At 36.5% G+C, this 16,551-nt stretch overlaps 1 protein-coding gene across 1 annotated transcript in view; it reads left to right on the plus strand.

Annotated features, from left to right (window-relative positions):
* LOC117290124 (fibropellin-1-like) overlaps positions 1-16,551 on the plus strand; it is a 38,945-nt gene that overhangs the window by 16,431 nt on the left and 5,963 nt on the right. The window contains exons 12-26 of the mRNA XM_033771379.1: positions 101-226; positions 1,790-1,921; positions 3,680-3,799; positions 4,335-4,448; positions 4,720-4,839; positions 6,234-6,356; positions 7,263-7,382; positions 9,010-9,126; positions 9,405-9,545; positions 11,533-11,646; positions 12,444-12,560; positions 13,400-13,513; positions 14,349-14,459; positions 14,919-15,035; positions 15,434-15,547. Coding sequence (XP_033627270.1) covers positions 101-226; positions 1,790-1,921; positions 3,680-3,799; positions 4,335-4,448; positions 4,720-4,839; positions 6,234-6,356; positions 7,263-7,382; positions 9,010-9,126; positions 9,405-9,545; positions 11,533-11,646; positions 12,444-12,560; positions 13,400-13,513; positions 14,349-14,459; positions 14,919-15,035; positions 15,434-15,547 — 1,800 coding nt within the window. The remainder of the gene's footprint in view (positions 1-100; positions 227-1,789; positions 1,922-3,679; positions 3,800-4,334; positions 4,449-4,719; positions 4,840-6,233; positions 6,357-7,262; positions 7,383-9,009; positions 9,127-9,404; positions 9,546-11,532; positions 11,647-12,443; positions 12,561-13,399; positions 13,514-14,348; positions 14,460-14,918; positions 15,036-15,433; positions 15,548-16,551) is intronic.

Consider the following 16,551-nt stretch of genomic DNA (forward strand, 5'->3'; position numbering starts at 1 on the left):
TAAGTCGAGACACAGTTCCTTTAAGCTTTTGCCTTAATCATGTTTTCAATTAATTTTTCTAACAAAAAGTGTAACTACTGCTATTGTTTTCTCTTGATAGCGGATCCACTCGATCCCTGCTTACTGGACCATCCATGTCAGAATGGAGGGTCGTGTGAGTCACTGAACGGTTTAGTCATTTGTACCTGCCAGGGTAACTTTTTTGGTGAGCACTGCGAAAATGAATGTGAGTACAATGTTTCACATTTCTTGTCTAATAATGATAATAATAAAAACTATTTATTGTATAGCGCATGTCTCCCTAAACATATCTCACTGCTCCCTTTGGAGTATACAGCCTTTTCCTACGCAGGTACCAATTTATACCCCTTGGTAAAGAGAAGAAATTATAGTGATGGCCCTCGGTCAAGTGTCATGACCGGGATTTGAACCCACACTCAATGACTCAAAACCACCAGAACTTGAATTTGATGCCCTAACCGCTCGCCCATGCCTTGTATTGTATTTTTGAAGAATGTGATCCATTATGAGAACATCTCGTTTAGAATATACCGTCAACGAAACAGATCCTGTTGTAATTTCAACCAATAAACTCATTAAATTATATGTACACGTATAAAAGCCTCTGCTCTTCACTGGTATTTTAAAGGTAAACATGATGCTAAGTGTGTCGTAGAAAGTTGAAAGCTGTACAAAAGTTTACCAAAATTTTCAATTTCTAGTTCTTTACCCAGCAGAATCTGTAAGTAAGGACATAAATGCCGATGAGCAATTAGAGTCAAAGTGTCTGCTCATCAAGGACTAGAGTTGGGCCGATTCAAACCACATTGTGTTATAATTCTGACTCACAACTTGAACTTTGTGCATTAGACTGCTGGGCCTTGACACACTGAGCTAGAGTTTGCAAGCTTGAATGTCTATTACAGTTTTCCATAATGGATCAATGGACGTCACGCTCATATGGACATCGTGCTTTTAAAGCTTAAAGGCAGTGGACACTATTGGTATTTGTCAAAGACTAGCTTTCACAGTTGGTGCATCTCAACAGATGCATAAAATAACAAACCTGTGAAAATTTGAGCTCAATCGGTCATCAAAGTTTCGAGATAATAATGAAAGAAAAAACACCCCTGTCACACGAAGTTGTGTGCGTTTAGATGGTTGATTTCGAGACCTCAAGTTCTAAACCTGAGGTCTCGAATTCAAATTCGTGGAAAATAACTTCTCTCTCGAAAACTATGGCACTTCAGAGGGAGCCGTTTCTCATAATGTTTTATACCATCAACCTCTCCCCATTACTCATCACCAAGAAAGGTTTTATGCCAACAATTATTTTGAGTAATTACCAATAGTGTCCACTGCCTTTAACTAGTTTAACTCATGGCTATTTCTTTCAACTTATTCGTCTATGCCACCCGCTCATTATACGACAAAACACGCCTTCATGTCACCAAAACTAAGTTACGCACAGGAGATCATGCTTTTCAAGCCGCTGCTCCCCGGCTCTGGAATTCCCTTCCCCGTAACATCTGGGAAGCCAACACATTGGAGCTGTTCAAAACTCATTTTATTCGTTTAATCCTACCATTTTGTTTTTGCCTGATACTGTTTTTTTTTGTCTTTGTCATTGCATTGTTTGTTTGTATGTAAATTGTGCTCCGATCTTTGTGAGGCGCTTTATAAATGCTAACATTATTATTATATTATTATTATTAGGTGTTCGTGCATTTTAGCACGAACACCTATTGTTTTTTTTTATTATTATTATTATATTTTTTTTTTTTTTCAGTTCCAGCAAGTCATGTATGCGAAATTTGGTATCTGAACCCTTGCGAAAATGGGGCAACTTGTGATCGGCTTGATGATGGTGGTTACTTATGCATTTGCAGCCCAGATTGGTATGGCATTAACTGTACACAATGTAAGTAAACACTACACTCTGTGTTGTGCTTAGTAATTGTGTTAATATTGTGTGTGTGTTGTGTACCATGTTTAATCAAATTTGTATCAATGCAAAAAATAGTTAATGGCCTAACATTTTGACCCTAGCAGGGTCTTTCTCGAAGGCGAAATGATAACACAACAAACATGCTTTTTTGTATGTGTGCTATCTGACTCTCTCTCATTATTTATGTATTTCCACTCCACTGCTTATGTAACTCGAAAGGGTCGAAGTGTCAGCCATTACTCCTTTTTGCAGTTTAAACCATTTATAGGTCTCTGCAAGCTAATGTTTCTAGTTTTGTATCAATATTACACTTAAAGTTTCCATACTAAACAGTAGGGCTACATGCACATATAAATATAAGACTATGTTTATGTAACCCAATCTTTCTCCGGGTCTGGTCCTTCCCTATGGAGCAAAGCTCATCAAGAAGACTTAATACAAACATGTACCGCTCACTCAAGAACAAACTAAAAACTTATCTCTTGCATCTTCTGTTTATTTGTTTATGCCTTCATTCACATTTCAGTTTAGTAAATGGAAAATCGTTATGCTAGGAGTGTCGCTTTTTTCGTTAACTCAGACTTTTGTTTTAAATGGATCTGTGCCTGGAATGTCACTTTGTGACAGACTGATGACTGATGAGGCAACGCGTATGTACATGTATGCCCAAAGGCTATGATTCATTTCTGAAAGGGCAAGGGCACCAAGGCATTTTCTCCTTCCTAAAGGGGGGAATTCCTCCCATGAGGAAATTGTAAACTGTTACTGTATTATTTCAAGGGCACTAAGACAGTGACCAGGGGGCAACTGGAAGCAATCGCTTTTGTAGCCTCCGTAGGGTATCACCAGGCCTGCGTGATGCCATTATTATTATTAACCCCCAATGCATAGACTCCAATGTAAGCTTGGGCGATATCGATTTATTTTATTCACGATATATCGCCGACAATATATCGCGATATTCGATATAATCGCGATTAATGAAATTTGACATCATCAGTCTTAAAACTCCAAGTGAAAGTGGTAGAAGAGACAGTCCTAGCATAAGAGAGGTGTTCTAATGACCTATTCTTCTGGTTTTACTCCAAACCTATGGGGTGCAAGATGTCTCAGCTAGCAAAAACATCGCGATATTTAATCGATATATCGATATATCGCGATATAATGCGATATATCGCGATATATCGATATTTCGATATAAACCAAATCCATCCGCTATCGAAATCGTGTCCAAATTAATATCGCGATATTCTATAATATCGTGATATCGCCCAAGCTTACTCCAATGCCTGTTTTGAGAAAGGTTGGTGAAGTTTTGTTCAGTTGTTAATCACCCCATATGAGTGAGACCTTTTGTGTATTACCCAAGGATTTAAGATTGAGTGCATTTCAAGTGAAACAAACCTTGGGTAAGTAAAATGATAGGTTGTTTTATCAATTCATATTTTTGTAAATAACACAATTTTTGAAAATAACACAAATCTTCTGATTGTGTGGGTTGTTTTTGAATATTTTTGAATTTGGCTGAACTTCCACATTGGTATAAATAGTAACTATCATGCTGCAGCGTTTAACATGAAAATGGGAACAGCAGTTTTCATAATATTCAAAACTGTTTTGAGTTCATAAAATGGAAGGAAAGTTGCTTATACAAAATGGTCATGTTGTATAACTATTCCTAAATTATCATTCCACTTATCATTTAATTATTTTTGTGTTGCATTCTTACAGCCTTTTCCCCCTGTGGATCAGCACCATGTTTAAACAGTGGTCAATGCTTCTGGAGTCACACCGATGTCTACGAGTGTCAGTGCCCATATGGTTATTTTGGAGATCAGTGTGAAAATACAAGTAAGATAAACATACTTTTGAGCTTAATGTTTGGATAATAGTGTAAAGATAACAAATTGAAATTAAAATCTGTGATTATAACAATCTATAGTACACAAGATTAAAACAAAATGATATCTAAGAGTGTCAATGCCCATATGGCTTTTTTGGAGATCAGTGTGAAGATAAACATACTTTTGAGCTTAATGTTTGGATAATAGTGTAAAGATTGAAATTAAAAGGTCTATTGCAGGGTGCTCAACAGAAAAAGTGAGGAAAAACTGGCCAGAAATCGACCTCAAATTTCACCACAGCACATCTAGAATCAAACCATTTTCCTCGTGCCTGTTAAAAGTGGGCTCCAGAACGCCATGCCTTAAATCTTGGCACTTTACATTAACTCAAAAGTCAACTTCTCAGACGGGCCTGCAACCATTGTTGTTGAGCTTCCTAAGGGCCTGGGAAGTGCTTAAAAATGATCAAATGCACCCTTCCTTTTTAACAGCTTTTAATTTTGCTTAACCCACTGTTTTCTCTTTCTTACCTTTTTTGACAGTCAACGCTTGTGACAGTGAACCTTGTCAGAATGATGGGATCTGCTTATCCTACACTAATTCTTCATTTTTCTGTATTTGTGCAACTGGCTGGAGTGGCTTGACATGTGAAAGTGGTAAGCATCACAACATAGTATTTGTCATACTATTGATTGTGTACTAGTATTGTTAAAGAAATTGGATAAAGGTCTTTGCACCTCTGCTTCGTTTTTCATTTCAGTTCTTGTTAGTTTTGTATCACACCTTCCTAACAACCATGTCTAGTTATTCTTTTTACTCCTCTTAATTTTAAAATTTTAAAACAAGCAAAGATGAAGCAAATTTTGATTTGAAGAGTGATCCTTTGAAGAATGTCCCTAAGAATAAACTTTAATTATCCTATTGCAGCAACTGGTGACGCATGTGATTCGCCAGGCTTCACTTGTTACAACGGGGGTACATGTAAATCCCTTTATGGTTTGACGTGTGTATGTGCTGATGGCTGGTCAGGACCTCAGTGTGAAACACGTGAGTAATTTATAACTTATAATTGTTTTGTTGACACAAATCGTGGACAAGGGACTACTTGTGACTGTCCACTACTGTTTACTATTTTATGAGGGATATGAGGGTTATGTACTTTGGAGATAAAAAAAAAAAAAAAATGTTATCCCTGTTTCTAAGTGAAACACAGAAGTCCATTGTTTGCTGTTTTATGAATTTGAAGCCTTAATGAATTTCTAAAGTACTTTTAAAATGGAAATTTTTGTAGTTTTTCATTTCATAGATAATTGAAACCTTACCAAATATTTTATCCCTGTTCCCAACTGTTAATTCTAATGAAAACGCACAATTTAGTCAATTATTTAACTATTTTGTCAACAAGCAGTTTCAGTTTTGAGAAAATTGTGTAAGTAGGCGTTAACATTTTCTATTCAGTCCATCAAAAGAACTTTCAGAGCATGTCTTGCTAAACATACACATAAGAGCTGTATTGCATAATACAGTATGTATGACCAACATTACTGGGCGAATTGTGAAATTTGGTATTCAGTACCCAAAATTTACCGGATATTCAAATATTTTTTCCCCAGACTTGCATGCTTAAAAATGAACACGGGTCTAGTTGGTACAATAGTGTACCAACAAACTGAAGTAGTGCATGTTTGTCTAGCCAGGCCACCAATAATTTCCACTTCAATTTTGAAAGGTCAATTTACATTGTAACAAATTAAAACAATGTTTTACAGGGTAGAAAGTATTGGTAAGCAAACCTTATTCAAGTCTTTTATTAGCCATGTACTCAAACAACAAATACTTATTTCACTACACAAATACTCGCCTGAGTCTGCTTTTAATTTAATATGCAAATACTTACATGATTTTGCTACTGATTATTTTTATGTACTAAATAAGTTGTTGAAAAAAATTGTTTTCTGCTCTCATAAATTTATGGTGTTTATCATTTTCCTAAATTTGTGTTTTCAATAATTTACGACTACATATACATGAACTTTGCAATCTGTTAGGTTCCCCGTTGATACCAATGGAAGTATAAATATAAACCCTTGTTTTTTTATCCAAAGCGATTGAGACAGCTGTGTGTGACTCCTCAGGAGCTATAAAGACTTTGATGTTGTTTTGTTTTAAAAGAAACCCTGTCATTTCGGGATCAATTGGGGAATCTTGTGGTATGGTTCTGGGACTTTTATCAGCCCTTTGTGGTTGCAAGGCGTCTCAATTAGGCAATACATCGTGATCCCTCATAAAAACCACGATTTGCCAATAATTTGATAAAACAAAAAATCTAGAAGATATGGTATGGTTTAAGAAATGGTATCACAATTTTCAATAATATCAAAATATCGCCCAAGCTTACCAATGGAAGTATTATTATAAACCCTTATTTTTGTTATCCAAAGCGATTGAGACGGCTTCATGTGATTCTTGGCACTGTTTTAACGGCGGATCGTGTTTTTTGAGCTTCGGTAGAGCTTACTGCGTATGTTATGATTATGACTACACTGGAGAGCATTGTGAAACAGGTAAGGATGATAGAGACCATAGCTTAATAGGAGGGGCATATCATAACCCAAATGCGTCGTATTTTTTATTGCATGAGGGCGCTCTCAAACATATTTGTATCACTTCTGGGGATTAATTCATTCATAACCAAAACAGGAATTACTGGAAGACATTACCACCACAGACAATGATAATGAGACTAACCCAATGTGTTGCACTTAACCGCTACATGTAGGCCATGACACGCCATTATCAAATCGAATGTTACTACTCACATGGTATGTTCTGTTTGGGCTTTTGTTTACAGCACACCAATTTTGATGAGTTGTTCTTAGCATCTGAGCTTGAAATTTGAAATATAATTACTTTCAATGAAAATGTGTAGGTTTTCGTTTGAACACGCAAAATGCGGGTTAGTTTGTAGTTTGACACGTTAAAGACACTGGACACTATTGGTAATTGTCAAAGACCAGTCTTTTCACTTGCTGTATGTCAACATATGCATAAAATAACAAACCTGTAAAAAGTTCAGCTCAATAATGAAAGAAAAAGCACCCTTGTCACACGAAGTTGTGTAATTTCTGATGCTTGATTTTGAGACCTGAAGTTCTAAATCTCAGGTCTCAAAATCAAATTCGTGGAAAATTACTGCTTTGTCGCAAACTTGGTTACTTCAGAGGGAGCCGTTTCTCACAATGTTTTATAATCTCAACCTCTCCCCATTACTCATTACCAATTAAGTTTTTATGCGAAAAAATTACTTTGAGTAATTAGCAAAAGTATTCACTGCCTTTAAAGTAATGCACTGGGGAAACAAGTGGTTGCAAAAATGTGTGAATATTTATTTAGCCTTGACTGGTCTATTTGGAAACTTTGTTGCATACTTATAATAATATATGTTGCATATGTTTCGCTCTTCACTTTAGAAATATCGGACCCATGTGACAACACACAGTGTTTGAATGGAGGCTATTGTATATCCTACTATGGGTCGGAAACGAGTTGCATTTGTCCTGACAGTTGGATTGGATTGAGATGTGAAACAGGTAAAGGAATCCAAACAATGAAGTATCGAAAAGAAAAATAGTTCCCTATAGCTTTAAGCACAACCTCTGAATGAAGAGTGAATGTTACTACTTGTAGTCGCACCTCAAACAGTTGTGACTTCGACACTAGTCGAATCAATGTGTGGTGAAGAGGTTTTTAACTAGTGGTTTAATCCCAACGAGGCCTGGTTCTTGATAATTTTACCGAGACGAAGTCGAGGTAAATTATCAAGAACCAGGCCTTGGTGGGTTTAAACCACTAGTTGAAAACCGATTCAACACACTTTGATTCCCATTCATAAATACCTTTTCGGTCAAAAAATATCAAAAATTTTGGTCAAAAAGTAAAATAAATAAAAAAATAATAATTGTTCAATGATTTCTTTCAACAAAACACCCCTCCAGCTAAGAAATGGTAAGGCCCTCCGCCGTCCTCGGGTAAACAACTCCTTATAAGGGAATGCTGTGCACGTTGCGCATATCGCGTGATGTGGCACAACTGTCCCACCGTTGCTCTCGACCAATAGGAATGAAGAAACTGTCTTATAAGCACATGTGCAAAGCTCACGTGTCACGCCCATGTTTGAACACTTTTTACCGGCCATAAACAAACATTTATACATACCCACGTGACGCGCTCTCCACCAATAGGAATAGCGAAACTGTCTGAGGTATTTCTGAATAATTTTTAATTCACGAGATGCATTGCATCATGTTTGCCCCATGCGCAATATTGTAAAGTTCTTGTTGAAAATATTAAAGGATTGTTTTACCGATGTCTGGTTCATTCAACAGGATGTCACGATTAACCAAGAAGCAATAAAAAATCGCAACTATGACACTAGTCGCACTAGTCGCCGAGGTGTATTTCCAACCCTATAGACCAATCCGACGCACACCGGGCGCGCAAATGTTTAGCACCGCGCGCCATTGCAGGGGTGCACATGTGCCAAGTTTTGTGCACAAAGACATAAGGAAATCATGTTTCTTTTTACTATTTATGGAAATTAAATGTTTTCCTCAACGAATAACACAATTTCCTTAACAGGACATCATGATAATACCAATGTAGATCACTGACCACAAAAATTTACGACAAAATATAAGCCGAATCATCTTGAAAAAGTGCTTGTCTTAGGGGAGTTAGGGGTCAAACACGCGGAAACTGCATAAAAGTAGCTAATGCGGTACATCGGCAAGGTAGTTTGTCAGAATTTCAGTATTTTACTTTCTGCTTAATTAAAACAAATTATCAAGATTGTAATACGTTGTTATATCAATCAGCCATATCACGGAAATTTCATAGATGATCGAGGAAGACATTAAATTCCCATAAAAAGTGAAAAGGAAAACGATTTTCTTGTGTCTTTGTGCACAAAACTAGGCACAAAGAAACCCCAGCAATGGCGCGCAGCGCATGGCGGCGCCCAGCACTTGCGCGCCTGGATCGGTCTATACATGTACAATCAATTTTATTTATAATTTTTTTGTATTTTTTTATGAAATATAATATAATTTTTTTTCATAATGGTTGTTTTACCTACATAATCTTGATATATTAAGATACATGTATTACCAAAAGTACATAAAAAATTAATTGTAATTGTTTTTCTGTTCCCTTTTAAAGAAGTTACTGATCTATGTGATAGTTTCAATTGCAATGATGGATATTGTTACACCTACTACGATGGTTCTCCACATTGTTCTTGTAATTATGGATCGACGGGAGTTCACTGTGAAACGGGTACGTAAAAGTTTCTAGCCCCAGTTAAATAAATCAGACAGAAAAATAAAACATTTACTGTGTAAACCATAAAAAGGATTTGGTTTAAAGCTAATTGCTGTATACGATGGTAGAAACATGTCAAAAGGTAGCGAAGCCCTTTGGCAGCATTTGGATAACGATCATAAAAGTGATGTTATTAGGCACTGCTGTTTGATTCCCATTTAATGTGAATAATTTGAGGTAAACACTACAGTGAGTATTTTAGTTACTATGGATATAACTATGATTGATTGCAGAAGTAAGCGATCCTTGTGATGATCTCGATTGTCAGCATGGGGGTTATTGTTTTAGTGATTACTACTTCTATGGTGGCTATGGTGAGGCATTCTGTACTTGTTTGCCTGGCTTCACTGGTGTCGAATGCGAAACAGAACTGGGTAAGTACATGTAGATCTCTCTACCACTTAATCCTAGATCTTGTCTGTGAACCACAAAATTCAAATCTCTTCTCAAAACTTATCTCATGTCACAGATTCTCATTTTCATTTTTTTTTTTTTTTGGGGGGGGGGGCGGTTACTGCATCTCGAACACCCAGCAAGTTTTTAAATAAAATAAAATAACTTGCAATATTACAGAATTGTAATTATTATTATTAGACGCATTTTGGAAATACAATGCATCAATCCAAGTGGATTTGTGAACTATAAAGCAGATGAATTTACCGCGTGTCTAAAAAAAACTATACACATTCGAATGGGCTGCCGAACAAAAAATGTATGGTTCTTTGGGTAAAGGTTTATATGTATGGATAGCTTATGGACTCAACTTTCAGATGACACCAGGAAGTCTGGAAATAATTCATGCTTGGGTGAGCATCGCTCACTTTTGTCAAGGGTACGAAAGTTAGGTAGCGCAGGAAATATTATCAAACTTGTTGGTGTTTATATGAAAGTTCAGTCCATAAGCTATCCATACATATAAACCTTTTCCCCAGAATCATATAATTTATAGACGGCCATTTCAAAAGTGTATGTTGTTTCTTACACTATGTAGGCCTAACTGGCTGTGTAGGTATTTGTTTTGAAAGGTCTGGTGGCAATGCAATATATAATTGGTTGAAGTGACCAACATAGATATGTGTATGGCCTTAGCAAAAAAAAAATCACTGAGCAAACTATAAGTCTTGTGGGGTGTGGTGGCCGAGCGGATATCAGAGCACAGAGTGTGGGTTCAAACTCCGGTCGTGACACTTGTGTCCCTGAGCAAGACACTTTGCTTCTCTCGACCCAATGGTAAATGGGTACTTGGGTACTTGTGAGGGCAGAGATGGTTCTGGTTGGTTTAGCTAAGTGCGCTACATTTTTGGCGGCACCCAGGCTGTATACTTCCCAGGGAGCTGAGATTGTTTAAGGAATGAAATGGCCCAGTGATCAGGGGTAATAACTTTGGAAGCACTTTGAGACATGGTGAATATAGCGCTAATAAAAACAGAATGTTATTATTATTATTATTATTAATATTAACAACACTGAAAAGTATATCACGTAGGTTCAGTATGCTAATCTTACCATTTGATTAAAGGAACACATTGCCTTGGATCGGTCGAGTTGGTCTTTGAACAGCGTTTGTAACCGTTTGTTATAAAATGCATATGGTTAGAAAGATGTTGTAAAAGTAGAATACAATGATCCGCAAAAACATGCCTCGAAATTGCCTGGTTTTCCTTTTACCTCGTCCACTAACACGGTCGGCCATTTATGGGTGTCAAATTTTTGACTCCCATAAATGGCTGATCGTGTTAGTTCGCAAAGTAAAAGGAAAACCACGCAATTTCGAGGCAAATTTGTGTGGATCATTGTATTCTACTTTTAAAACATCTTTCCAATCATATGTATTTTATAACAAATGGTTACAAACGCTTTTTATAGACCAACTCGGTCGCTCCAAGGCAACAGGTTCCTTTAAGCCCCAGCCAATTTCATTTTTGAGAAAGTGCTGAAAAGGGTTAATCTGCATACTTTCTCAACTTCTTCAACGATTCAATCCATTTTAATACAATGTCTTTTTGCTAATGTTCAACCCCATCATTAAGACCCTCAGGGTAAAGTTCAGTGTTGCATAGATTAGTTAACATTAGGATAATGGTAACGCGGTCACCAGGCCTGTATGCTTCGGTTATTAAAGGGCAAGGGCACCAAGGCATTTTCTCCATGGCACCCTATCAGGAAATTACTTTCTACTGGAGAATTTCAAGGGCACACATGTAGTGACTATGGGGCAATGAGGCAATCCCCTTGGTTGTCTCTTTGCAGTATCAGGATAGTGGTAACACTACAGAAAGAGGTTTAATAGAAACCTCTCTAATTTTGAGCATTTAATTAGTGCCTAATATTGTTGTTGAATGATGTGTTCAATCCTAACAGAGGATGCATGTGCTTCAAACCCCTGCATGAATGGTGGTTCTTGCTATGACAACTATAGGTATTCATATTACTGTATTTGCGATTCAGACTGGTTTGGGCAGTTCTGTGAACATCGTGAGTATACTGCAATAGGAGACTTTGGAACGCAAGGTGGCAGGAGACTTACCAGGTATTTGTCCTTTGTTTACGTAGTTCTGAGAACACGCACATAATCAAGAACAATGGATTTTACCTAGTAAGTCTGCTGCCACCAAGCGTTCCGAAAGTCCCTTATTGTTTCTGCATTCCCCCTTTTCCATCAATCAGGATATTATCACGTTGGAACGTCTCTTTTCATGTTTTTAATAAAAAATTAAACTAATGCGCCATGTCTGTCACATCATAGGTGACACTCCTGGCGCAGGAACCTTTACAAAGCTTCATCTAGGAACAAGTTGACATCTACACCTGCGCAATGGACATAATTACTCAAAATGATTGTTGGGGTTAATTTTGGACCATTTTGTGTCAATCACAATACTTGATGTTTTTATTCAACAGGTTGTTTCTCCATTGTGAGTTATTTTTAGATTTGGACATAATGGCAAAAGTGTTTAAGATAAGTCAACATAAAGTTGTTGTGTGCTCTCTTTCAGCTATAAATAAAACCCAATTTCATAGAGCCCATTCCCCACAGGTTTCTTATTTCATTCCTTATTCCAGTCATTTTAAGGCAAACACTGAAGTAGAACATTGTTGTTATTTCCTTATGTATAATTTGTGCTGTCTGACTAATTCCAGACAGTTATGGCTGGAGCTAATTTCCATATAGATATATTTGCATTGATTGTGAATTCGAAAGATTTTTCTATATTTTTGATAATGCAATCAAATTGAAAACTTCAAGTTATTTGTATTTTTATATTTTGTAGAAAATGAATGTAGCTCATCTCCATGTCTTAATGGCGGGTATTGTTACCCAAATTTTGATACTGGAGCGGCTGAATGTAGTTGTCAACCAGCTTTTGCCGGTCGCAGATGCGAAACAAGTAAGTATATATTGATTTTATTTATTTTGTCACCAGGACATTTTTTATTTGAAGGCAGTAGTGGACACTTTTGGTAATTACTCAAAATAATTTTGTGCATAAAACCTTACTTGATTACGAGTAATGGGGAGAGGTTGATAGCTTAAAACATTGTGAGAAACGGCTCCCAATGAAGTAACGTAGTTTTCGAGAAAGAAGTAATTTTCCAAGAATTTGACTTTGAGACCTAAAAATTCGATTTTGAGGTCTCAAAATCAAGCATCAGTAGAAAGGGTGTTTATTCTTTCTTTATTATCTTGCATCTTCAACAACCAATTCGGTTCAAATTTTTACAGGTTTGCTATTGTATTGTATTTGTTGAGATACACCAAGTGAGAAGACGTATTTTTGACAACTAGCAAAGATGTCCAGTGTCTTAAACTTACAACTACTCCTCACTTCACAAACATGCCGAACAGGCACGATAGTTAAACAAGATATAAAGTTGAACAATGTTTTATAAAACAAAACTTAACCTTGACACATAATTTGAAGGAATCATTTTTGGTGGAATTTCACAGTAGAATCATTAGCGAGGTACTTTTCCAAAGTACAGAAGCATTTTAAATCCATTTTCAATAGCGCAGTCGATGGTTTAAGAAGAATGAGATTAAGAGCACTTCACAATGTTTTAGTTATACCAAATAGGATAGCCTCACTGTCTAAATGGACGTACATTACAATGTATATACTAAGAGTACTCCTTATCCAATCCCCAAACTGGGGTATATTGAATTTGTGACATCACAAGAGTTGTTAACTGGTTATTTATTTAGTTATTTTATTTATTAATATAATAGCCATTGATTGCTCTGGTGTAACATGTTTGAATGGCGGAACATGCTTATCCGATGGAAGTGGCGGGGCAAGATGTATCTGCGGAAGTGACTTCATTGGTGTAAACTGTGAGACACGTGAGTATACTCGTTTTCTATCGGTGATCTTTTGAAACCTTACTTTTTCATTTGAAAATTGGGCTTGCATTACATGTATCTCAACCTCTTGATCTTTTTTTAATCACATTATCTAAATGAACTTGCAAACAATGTTTATGGGGATTTTTTTTCCTGATGGAAAACTATATGTACTTTTATCCAAAATGTTGAATTGTTTAAGGAATGTTGTAGTCTCCAATCCAACTGTACATGTTTGCAAGTTGTGAAAAAGAAGTAATTGTCCTTATTTTTTTCTCTAAGACAGTTTGAAAGTTCATTATTGGTGTACATGTTTTTAAAGGCAGAGGACACTGTTGGTAATTACTCAAAATAATTATTAGCCTAAAACCGTTCTTGGTAACGAGTAATGGGGAGAGGTTGATAGTATAAAACATTGAGAGAAATGGCTCACTCTGAAGTGACATAGAGAAAGAAGTAATTTTCCACTAATTTGATTTCGAGACCTGAGATTTAGAATTTGAGGTGTTTAAATCAACCATTTAAACGCACACAACTTCGTGTTACATGGTTTTTTTTTTTTTTTTTTTTTCATTATTATCTCGCAACTTCGATTACTGATTGAGCTCAAATTTTCACAGGTTTGTTATTTTATGCATATGATGAGACACACCAACTGTGAAGACTATAGTCTGTACTGTTTCCTTAATTAAGTGCTGCGATATAAGGGTCTTAATTTTTTGTTATGTTTACCCAACCTAAGTAGTAGGTTTTCCACCAGTCCACTGACTTTTCTTTCCCTAACTTAGCTCAAATGGAAATTAATTTAGATTTCCAACTCTTTTATTAATTTCAGCGAATCTCTGTCAGTCAAATCCGTGTCTTAACGGAGGTGTTTGTCAATCTGACCAGGCGTCATTCAGATGCACTTGCTTGGCCAATTATTTTGGCCCAACATGTGAAACACGTAAGTATTTTTTAAAGTGTTTATCTATTAAGAGTATGCTTTCAAAAACATGTACAATATATAGGTATGGAGGAATTCAACCATAGACATTTTGGTAATATTGTGCAAGCACTATTTGTTGGGTGAGGTGCATGCCAAAGAACAATTACAGATATGCCATATTAAACAAGCTAGTTTTCAATCTAATTTTAAAAGTATAAGTACAAAAATGTTCACATTTGAAACGTTTAGTCATTCCAGAGGGTGGTTCCAGCCTGCAAAAATGACCAATCTGCGTCTGACCCTGGAGGTGACGATTTCCTACTCTGTAACATGTAGAGTATGAGGCAATTCATTTGAGATTGCTACATGTACATGTCCAAATATCACATCATCCAGTAAACATTGTATAAAAAAATTATAAAATTCAATATTTTTAAAAACGGTTTTATACATGCATGTACAAATTTTGGTTTGCAGAGAGTGGCTGTATGTCAAACCCATGTCTCAATAGTGGAGGTTGTTCCCCCAATAGTATTACTGGAGAGGCTGAATGCGCATGCCTACCAGCTTTTGTTGGTGTCAGATGCGAAACTCGTAAGTAAACCAAAAGAGTAATGGGATTTGATCAACGGGGCATTGCATGCTGAGGTGTCAATATAAATATTGGTTTGTGGTAACACCATGTAAGTGCCTACTGTGTGGTAACACCATGTAAGTGCCTACTTGCCAGGTACATCTCCCTCTACTGGTCTTGCTATTTATTCTACAAGTGCGGAGTACATTTTTAAATTTTCTAAAGATTTTTGGTGAGGGTTATATGACTAAGGTACTCCCCCACACTGGCATGCCACTGACCAAAGGGAGGGGGTATGTTCAGGTTTTTATTAAATTTTTCCAGACAAGGTGCAGATGGTTGCTGGTGTGACATCTGTGCAAGGCGTATATTCACATGTGCTGGTTTTTATTGAGTTACTTTATTTTTCCACATGTAGACATTGATTGCTCTGGTGTAACATGTTTGAATGGCGGCACATGCATAGCCTTTGGAGGTGGCAGGACAAAATGTACATGTCCCAAGGAATTCACTGGTAGAAACTGTGAAACAGGTGAGTTTATCATACTTATAATATAAGGGATGGAGGGAGGCAAAGTTGCACTTACTTTGAGTACTTTCAAGTAGCTGGAGTTCTTCGGAGAAGAACACCAAACTTAAGCTCTGATGTTTTTGTTCAACGAAAGTGGGTTTGATTCCTGGTCGAGTGACACATGTGTCCTTGAGCAAGACAATAAACTGTAATTGCTTCTCTCCACCCAGAGGTAATTGTGTACCTGTGATGAGGGCAGGGATGGTTCTCGTGATTGATTTGGCTGATGAGTAGTGAATATTTGTTGAGGGAGCTGAGCTGTTGAGGGACAAACAAAATGTTGGAAGCACTTTTAGACAAGCGTTATGTAATACTGGTTTTTATTATTTTTTTTGTAGCCAAGAACTGAGAGTCCAGTTGTAACTGATTCTTAAAGGCCAAGGGAAAAAAAACTAACACTGGAAAAAAAGCAAGGCCCAATTTCATAAAGTCTGTGTGTGAGCACAAACAAAAACCTGCTTTACAGAAGTAAATTATCTTCTAGAATGATAGTTCAAATGAGCTTTCAGTTGACTTTTTGGTTTGCGGGAAAAACATCTTGAAGAAGTGTTTTCTGCTTGAACAGCTTTATGAAATTGGGCCATTGCCAAAGTTCTAATTAAGTGTATTTCAGACATGTCAGAAGAAAAAGCTTATATTATTTTAAGAAAGACTCTGCTAGCGTCGAAACGTCAGGACATTAACTATTGTTTGCATTATTTTAAGTGTTACATGTACATGAAATTAGTTACTACATAAAGTTTGTGGGGGTTTTTTTTTTAGTACAAATTGTTTGTTTATCACATCGCCCCACCCATGGCCTCTGTACGTCTTTATAAAAAAAAACTATCAACAATATTTTCTGTTTTGTCTATTGAAAACAAACTTCTTTTTCCCCCCATTTTCATTTATTTATTAATATCTATTTATGAGTTGTATGTTTTACCTTTCAAGATTTTGTTTGTATTTTATTTTCATTTTGTGTA

Source organism: Asterias rubens, chromosome 5 (genome assembly GCF_902459465.1).
Source record: "Asterias rubens chromosome 5, eAstRub1.3, whole genome shotgun sequence".
Lineage (NCBI taxonomy): Eukaryota > Metazoa > Echinodermata > Asteroidea > Forcipulatida > Asteriidae > Asterias > Asterias rubens.